We start from the raw sequence: 8,922 nt of genomic DNA on the forward strand, positions 1-8,922 counted from the left end.
TTCGATTACCGGTAGAACCAATTTGGAAAATGAACTTTTCTGGTTGCTGGTTTTGGCCTAGATATTTTGGTAATGCCTCTGTTTGGATTTAATTGTTCTGGGAACAAGGGAACTCTCTGTAGAGAGTTCAAAAAAAAAATGCGTCCGATGTGCTCGGTGAGGCGACAGTCTCCGCCGTTAGAACCATTATCGGTGGTGACTTCAATGCCAAGAGCACTTGGTGGGGTAGCTCGGAGGATAGCAACAGAGGCCGCGAGTTCTTGGAGTTTCTGTCGTCGTCGAGGCTGCACGTCGCGAACCAAGGTGTCATCCCTACCTTCGAAGTGTTCCGTGGTGGTAGATGTTTTACGAGCATTATCGATGTAACCCTGGTGACGGAGGCGTTGCTGGATAAAGTCGCGAACTAGAGGGTGGATCAGACAATGGTTCAGTTGTCTGGCCATCACCTTTCAGTTTGTGACAGCTGCCTGCGAGGGTCCACGACCGATATCTGCCACACGGAAATACGACACCAGAAAAGCGGACTGGTCGCACTTCCGTCGGGATCTCCGTGAGAATCTCGAACTGCTCGCGATACCAGTAGAGCAGGTAGCCGCTCTTAGTTGTCATCAGCTAGAGGGCTACATAGAGAAACTTATGGAGAGCGTGGAGGAAGTCTGTGACCACCGAACTGTGAGCGGTTTTCGCTATGGCTGCTGGATGCGGAGGTCCTGCGTTCGATTCCCGTTAGGATCAATTTGGGAAATAAACTTTTCTTTATTGCTTCTGGTCTACGTGTTCTAGCAAGTGCCCTAAAGTAATTTCCGTTCATTGGCTATTCAGAGTACAGGGAATTCCCTAGTTTGAGACCAGGCAATTGGTGTGGTTGTCTGGCACATTTACATTTACAGTAAAATATATGTGAAACACATTGACTTACAACAGATTTTTTTATGACACCTGGGGACGAACAAGTCATGCGCCTGATGGTAAGCGACACGCCTATTCATAACAGTTGCAATGATACTAAGAGACTAAAGTGTACCAAAGATCTTAGGGTCACTGCCATAGCGCCAGGTCCATATACCTGTAATTTCACCAACACCCTTAACCCTTCCAAACCGGAACGCAGTAATGCTCACATTACTGCCTGGCGGCAGAAATAGTTAAGGTGGCAGTACTTCCTTGGACCAACACTTTCACAAAGACCTCGAAACTGAAGAACTCGAAAATCATGTTATCTGTCTTAATTAACGTCAATTATATTAGAAAAATTAGACTAAAATATTAAAAACAAATGAGAAATTCATCTATGCTATAAACGTATCATCCTTAGCTCAGTCTATCCTGCTTAATTTCCGTCAGATATCGTGAATTATTAAATATTTTTTCTCGATACTTGAATATTAAATAACATATTAGGTTAATATATTCGTATACTTAAATTTTGAAAATTGTCTCTCAAATTAGGCAAAGAAATCCTGGAATTATCGAAATATGAACTAAAATACTTATAATTTTTTTGTACAAAACATAACCCACCACAAAAATTTGTAGAATTATATCTCTTTGCCAAGTTTTATTCAAATTGGTTAATGGAAAGTAGGTAAAGGCCAATAAACTGGATTCATCTCCTAATTTGCTACCGTTAGAGGTGGAATGTTTTCTGTAAATTTAAATGAGACCATTACTGAGGTACTCTTTTTCCAACAAAAATATAATCATCGAATTCGATTCACAAATGTCGAAGTAATCAAGTAACATACACACAAAAAAGCGACGAATTTAGAATTGCTTCTTTTTTTGAAATTGGCTCATGATTAACGAAGAGTGTTAGTAAAAATAAACTCTAATCCAAAATTTATAAAATAAATATGTGTGGTAGCAAATTGCCTTGTTTATTTAAATTAAGTGCTCAGTCACAGTGATATCAACATTGAGTGCAAAGGTTTGTGAACTGAGATATTATACAAGTAGAACAACCATAATTATTTGTACTTATATAGTATACGGCGTCGTAGTATAAAGACGCGTGCAACTAACGTGAATAGTTTGTCATTTAACGATCTAAAATATCTGTACAGAATATTTAGTAACAAAGCAAAGAAAGGATGGCCCCCAAAGAGGAATACCTCTTGATTGCCCAAAAAAGAGCTGAAGAGAAAAAGACTCACGTTAGTTTTCCTCAATTGAAGTACCCTTCTCTTAGAGATGAAGGCTTTAAGGACCCGGTACAATGGCTCACAGGAAAAGCCATGGATGACGGAGCGGAAGGCTTGTGGCGCGTAAACAATGGAATTTACGATTTGAATGATTTTGTTAAAAGGCATCCCGGAGGAGCCGAGTGGTTGGAACTCACTAAGGTAATCGATTATACTAATTGCCTGTTTTCTTTGGAAGTTTTAGAAAGAATTGTTGATCTAAATGGTTCACAAACTGGAACAAAATGGAAAATAAACTTTGCAGCGCTAAAATGAATAATGTACTATATAAGAATGCTATAATAAATAATAATAATGGTAATAAAGATTTATTTATCTACATTGAAATATAAAACTATTTAACTTAAGGTTCAAACAGGGATGCAAAAAGAGTGGTATTTAAATGTGTTATGCATAAGAACTAATTAACGCTAATTCGTTAAATCTCTAAACAAAATACGTTTGATAGCAAATGGTCTTGTTTACTTAAATTAAGTACAAAAGGTGGCTTATTATGTTTTTGCGATTACAGGGTACAGATATAACTGAAGCATTTATGTGCCATCATTTAAGCCCTCATGTAGAGAAAATGCTTGAAAAATTTTACGTTAGGAATGCAAAGACGCCACGAAATTCACCATTTACATTTAAAGAAGACGGTTTTTATCAAACACTAAAGAGAGAAGTTGTAGAAGAACTAAGAAAAGTTCCATCACATGTTCCCAAATATGCTGATATGATTACTGATGGAATGTTTGCGACATTGCTATTGTCGTCGGCATTGGCCTGTTGGGCTAAGCACAACTTGGTTGTTAATGTTGCATACTTGGTGGCTTCCTTATCTTTGAGTTGGTTAACTGTGAATGCACATAACTATATTCATAGGAGGAACAACTGGAGAATGTACTTGTTCAATTTCACCATGTGGTCTTACAGGTAACTTTGACTTTCATGTAATTTTTATGAATGGATAATTTTTTGTTGGAACAGCTAGTTAACATTACGAATGTGTTAAAGATAATTGGATGTAGTAAGTCAAGCTTCTTGCGAAAAAGTTTGCCCAGGGACAACCTTACCCATTTCTCCCGCCAAGCGGTAGTTTGTGTATTACTGTGTTTCGGCGAGAAGGGTACTAGTGAAATTACAGGCACATGAGACTTGCCAGTTTAAGTTTTAGGGTGACGGGCTTAGTGGCAGTGCCCTTCAGATCTTTCTGATTTAAAGCTGTGAGTGGCAATCCACTGTTATAGACAGGCGTATCGATTACTACTACGCGCACGACTTGTATGTACCGTCACTTGGTGTCATAAAAAAAGATAAAATATGTTGTCTATATTTCAGGGATTTCAGAGTATCACACGCTCTATCTCATCATTTATATCCTAACACTCTAATGGATCTCGAAGTCAGTGGTTTTGAACCAATAGTTTGGTGGAATCCTCGAAAGAATGTGCCTATGACTTATAAATTTGCTTTTTTGTTTGAATTGATTGCGTTTCCTTTCGGATTTATCCTCAATTTTATCAAAAGGTGAGTAAATTTGTATTGTGTTTATGACTACATGTTCTTGTTTTGGTACAACTTTCAACATGCATCTATAAGTCAATTTACTTCATTTTCATATCTTATTGAATATTTTTGCATCATTTTTTCTTTGTACCTAACTTGTGTCATGAAGGTTTTGATAGGTTTAAATGCCTAAGGTAATCGCGATTGACAATAGAACTATTTTTTTCGGATCTAAATCGGGTATATTTGTTGTTTCAAAGAAATTTACGTTTTGGGCTTTTCACAGGTCCTATGGTTACGGTTGTATAATAAGGTAAGTATGGTAACTGAATACAAACGTAGCAGTGCGGCTTACATGTATGCATGCCCGCCGCGCGCTGTGTCCGGACGCACACATTCACATAACAATGAAAGATGCATGGAATGACCAGCGCTATGCAATGCGAACGCATCGCGAGCTTATACAAATGTGTACATGCGTACACGGCACGCGACAGGCGCACACTCATGGGAGCAACGCTACTGCGTTTGTATGGAATTACCATACTAGTCTTTTTATACTATGGCCATGGGTTGTAAATTTTATTTGGAATGTCGAAGTGTCGATCAAACATATTTATCATTGCAGATTTTTAAGAAATTTTACAATGGAAAATTTCTTCAAAGATCATTACCGTTGGCATGATGCTGTCGGTTTTCTTCTCCCAATATGGATGTATGTTGCTAGTGGTGCTACTCTGTATGAAACAATTGTCATGTGGTTATGGATCCTCTGCACCGGTAGTTTTATTTTCTTTTGGATCGGATCAACTGCCGCACATCATCATCCGAAGATATTTAAGGATGGCGATCAAGTCAGGTAGGAATAATATACTATCATTTTTATATTGTTCTCCTTAGGTCACAGTTTTCTATATATGTATCTCCGAATATATTGGTAAAGGCAAAGACAAAAAAATTAATGAAAATCTTACACAGGGCAGGTATACAAAATGAACATTATACGGTTTTCAGGGATCCTGAACCTGACTGGGGTATGCATGAGTTGGAAGCCGTCATGGATAGAACAGATATTAATGTAAATCTTTTCAAAGTGTTGACTTTCTTCGGCGAACATGCCCTACACCATCTCTTCCCGACATTGGATCATGCAGTGTTGCCATACCTTCATCCAGTCTTCTTGAATAATTGCCAGAAATTCAGGGCTAATTTCAGAATGACTTCATCTCTTGACTTGTTTATTGGACAAATTCAACAGACTTTGAAAACAGAGCCTAACGTTCTTGTCGATAACTAGGGTTTATTTTAAATTTTAAATTTTTTAATTTCTTAGGGTTTATTGTTTATTAAAAATATATAAAGTTGAAAATTAACTTGTTTAACCATAAATGGGCTGTTTCTTTTTATTATGTCAAATAGTTGACAAGTACTTTGACTACACTAATAAGGGAGTTACCACACTTATTGACGCGAAATTGGCTTGAGCCGGTCGGAAAAAGATTTACGTCCTTGCAATAAGAGCGAAAAGAGTTGCGCGTTTGGCTTCTGCTCGGACTGTCGTCGACGCGAAACGCGTAACGCCTTTTTAGGTCGCATTTCATGGATACAAAGATTTTTTTGACCGGCTTAATGCGATTCCGTGTCAATAAGGCTGTTTTCTGATTTGTCATTGATCAGGAAGCGCACATTGAAATATAAGGGCTCGGTAAGCTTTCGATACTGCGTATACCGAGCGAGCAGATGCCGCACCATTACCGCACCGAAAAATAAGGAAACGACCTAAGTGTGATCACTCCTTTAAGATAATTCTTAAAAAAGATAATTTTGTCAACAACGTTTTCCAACAAGATCGTATGCTGCTTATAATTAAATTTTATGTAAGTGAACATTAGCAGATAATCTATTTATAATTATAATTATCTTATCTGTAATACTTGGGTACTAAGAAGAAATAAACATCACTTTTCAACTGTATTGTTACTTTGTACAATACTTGCATTATTTTAAAGAATCAGCAGTGTGACATAGACAGCAACTATGTCGAAAGATTCTTGCTTACTTTTTTTCTATTTTAACGAAGAATTGTTTTTATAAGACTGTCAATTCTGGTTTCCCCAAGGGGAAAAGGAGGGAGTGTATGTATATAAAGATACATTTGGTGATGGCGATAACACAAGAATTAACAGTTTTGCTTTAATTCCGACAGTCAAGAAAATACAAGAACATATTGTTGAAATGAACACGTGACGATAAATAATTGACTATTTACTTTTTTGAATATCTACTGAGCGTTTTAAATGATACAAATCATAATTAACAACAAAAAGTAAATAAAAAGTACATAACTTTGTCTTAATGCAATAAAAATAAAACTTCATTTACTTTATACCTTTTTTTATTAGACAACAATGACTTGAGGTGTTTATGGTTCAAAAAATTTTTTATTTCCTTTTATCATAAAATAAGTGCGCATTTGACTTCCATCTCACCTGACGGAAAGTGACGATGTAGTCGACGATGGAGCATTCACACCTAAATAATGCCTATTCACTCTTGCCTTGAAAAGGTCCAAGTTATAACGTCCAGGACAAGTCTGCAGGCAGGAAATTCCACTCCACAGCCTTATAAATGTGGAAGCGAAACGCCTCGTATGAATTCTTGGAATATCCACGACATAGGGGTGGAACCTCAGCCTACGCTTGGTCCCCCAAATGATGGAAAAGGGAAGGTGGAATTAATTCGTGCAATTCTTTAGCACATTCTCTGTGATATCCTGTAGAATACCAATAACCAGGCAACCTTACGGCGGTGTAAATGGCTTTACAATTTCGCCTCTATTAATTCTGAGTCACCTATACATCCCATAGGTGGCAGCAGTATACACGACCGGACTTGTCGTTGTCTTGGACTGACTATTGTATGTAACTTAATGTCACAAATATATACCTTTTTAATTTCATGATACATAAACCAGGGAAACCTGTGTTATTAACCCTTAGCATATATACTATGTTGAATAACACCTTATGCAACGTAGGTTTTCTTATTAAGTGAATAAATCTGCATAATGCGCGCTGACAGAATAGATCATTATGATTTTTTTTTATGAAAAGCTACTTTTAGATCCTTTTAAGAACTAAGGTAAAAAAAAGGGACTAAGGTAAAGTTAAAATAATTTAAAGTAATCTGAGAACAATAAATATGAGTATCGTCTAGATTTAGAGATCACTATCTTACTTATTTCTGCTGCCAAGCGATAATGTTAACACGTTCCGGTTTTGAAGGGTAAGGCTGCTGGTGAAATTGCAGGCACATGGAACTTTTGAACTTATGTCTTAAGGTGATGGATCTTTGGAGATCTCGGATCTTTGTGATTTAAATCTATGAGTGACACTGCAACTGTTATGGACAGGCGTGTCGTTTACCATCAGGCGCACGACTTGTACGTCCCATCAATTAGTGTCATAAAAAAAATCTTTGAAAGCAATGAAACGTATTTTTACGTAACGAAAATACGATTTTCCATATTACTTGTGCACCAAATGTTCACAAAGACTTGACAAATACATGGTGGCAGAGGTTATAAATAACCAAAGATACCATGCGTGTAATATTGACTGGAACTGGAGCTGAATCCAAAGGGTTTTTTTTAGACAACCGAGATCCACTTACATTATATGAGTACAAGATGATTACAACGAGTACAACATATGAGTTACAATGCGGGACATTCATAACCTTTATAGTACATTATATATATTGTGTGTATATATATATACACACAATATATTATTACATACATTATATTACATTATATATATAATACATATGTAATAATATATATATGTATATATATAAGCTACGTATAGCTTGATATCAAACACATAAAGCATTTGAACGCTTTTTGTATTGCGTGAACAAAGTGACTACATTCGAGTGGTTCAGACGTATCATTCCGTTGATTTAGTTCCTTTATGTTTTTTCTTATCTGTTGGTATGAAGAGTTATATTTATTCTATTAGAGAACAAAACCACGTATTTTTTATTTTAACAGTCTTCATATAAATATTCCATGCCATTATCAACGTTTTATAATTGATTTCACGCACTTATTTTTAACCGCTTCAAAAAAGGAGGAGGTCCTTAATTCGACTGCACGTTTTTTTGTATATCCGGCATTTGTAAATCCATTTTGATGATTATTATTTTGTTGGAAAGAGGGTTCCTCAGTGATGATCCCATTTAATTTTAAAGAAAATATTCCACCTCTAAGGGTGGCTATTCACGCATGAAGGACTAATTTTTATAAATAGCGCACTTTCTGGTAACCGTATTCAATGAAACTTGACAAAAAGATGTCATTCCACGAACTTTTGAGATCGATATTTTCTGTACTCTGTATACTGATTTATTATCCTGTTTCTCCCAGAACATAAAATATGAAATTCATTTTCTTCTTAGGTACCTCCAGGTGTTTCTACTGTATTAAATATTATATTGTTTTTAAATAGCTGTACTGTGCGGAAGACCGGTTCAAAAGTATAATAAATTTATTCGTAAACTCCTAAGCTTGTTTATTTAAATTATTTCGAGCGTTTACGACACTCGGTCTGCGTGCTAAATAAATTCAATTGGATTTACAACTGGCGTCTCAGACCCATTACCGGGTAGACCGTCTTCATCACGGCTAGTCGGTAATTAACACTGAGAAATCACCTCCTGAAATTAAATAACCTTCTGCTTTAAATTTTTAGTTAAATGTTCGAGTAAAATTTTAAGTTGCCTTAGTCGCGTTTTTTTTACCTCGAGTTAAAATTATGAAAATGAAGGCAATTTTGCCACTGCTGCTGTGCTTGAAGATATTTTTTGGACATTTTCGGTATAAACAATTTGCATGCCAGTGTGCAGACTGAAATAGAGACAAACATGCTACACAAGATGACTCGTTGACAAACTAACACTTTATAATGAGTAATAAATAACAAGAGTTACAGCTAACTAGCTATGAACTACTTTTATTATCTTATTATATGCAGCTATCACAAATCGCTCATTTGATGTAATAAGGCCACAACTGCAAAATAACAACTTTTGAGGAGAGAGGTTTAAAGAATCTACATACAAAACAAAATTAGTCGATAACTTTTCTATAGGAGAGTTACATAACTTCATATATATAATAAAAGATAGTAATAAAAGATTTCTATTCTATTCTATTCTATTCTGTATGCGT

The 8,922-nt window shown here is 36.0% G+C and overlaps 1 protein-coding gene across 1 annotated transcript; it reads left to right on the forward strand.

Annotated features, from left to right (window-relative positions):
* The first annotated feature begins 2,090 nt into the window (after positions 1–2,090).
* Positions 2,091–5,955, forward strand: LOC113231708 (cytochrome b5-related protein-like). The gene is made up of 5 exons (XM_026466187.1): positions 2,091–2,342; positions 2,713–3,116; positions 3,522–3,710; positions 4,318–4,548; positions 4,704–5,955. The coding sequence occupies exons 1-5, from the start codon at positions 2,091–2,093 to the stop codon at positions 4,984–4,986; spliced, it is 1,359 nt and encodes a 452-aa protein (XP_026321972.1). The 3' UTR covers positions 4,987–5,955.
* Positions 5,956–8,922: the final 2,967 nt, after the last annotated feature.

Source organism: Hyposmocoma kahamanoa, unplaced genomic scaffold (genome assembly GCF_003589595.1).
Source record: "Hyposmocoma kahamanoa isolate Upper Pololo Valley unplaced genomic scaffold, ASM358959v1 66, whole genome shotgun sequence".
Classification (NCBI taxonomy): domain Eukaryota; kingdom Metazoa; phylum Arthropoda; class Insecta; order Lepidoptera; family Cosmopterigidae; genus Hyposmocoma; species Hyposmocoma kahamanoa.

What these genes read in the sequence shown, in the direction of transcription:
- LOC113231708 (XM_026466187.1), top strand. Translation starts at nt 2,091, where the DNA reads ATGGCCCCCAAAGAGGAATACCTCTTGATTGCCCAAAAAAGAGCTGAA. An exon ending in TTCACCATGTGGTCTTACAG is followed by an intron (nt 3,117 to 3,521) that starts GTAACTTTGACT and finishes TCTATATTTCAG; the next exon opens with GGATTTCAGAGTATCACACG. An exon ending in ATCCTCAATTTTATCAAAAG is followed by an intron (nt 3,711 to 4,317) that starts GTGAGTAAATTT and finishes TTATCATTGCAG; the next exon opens with ATTTTTAAGAAATTTTACAA.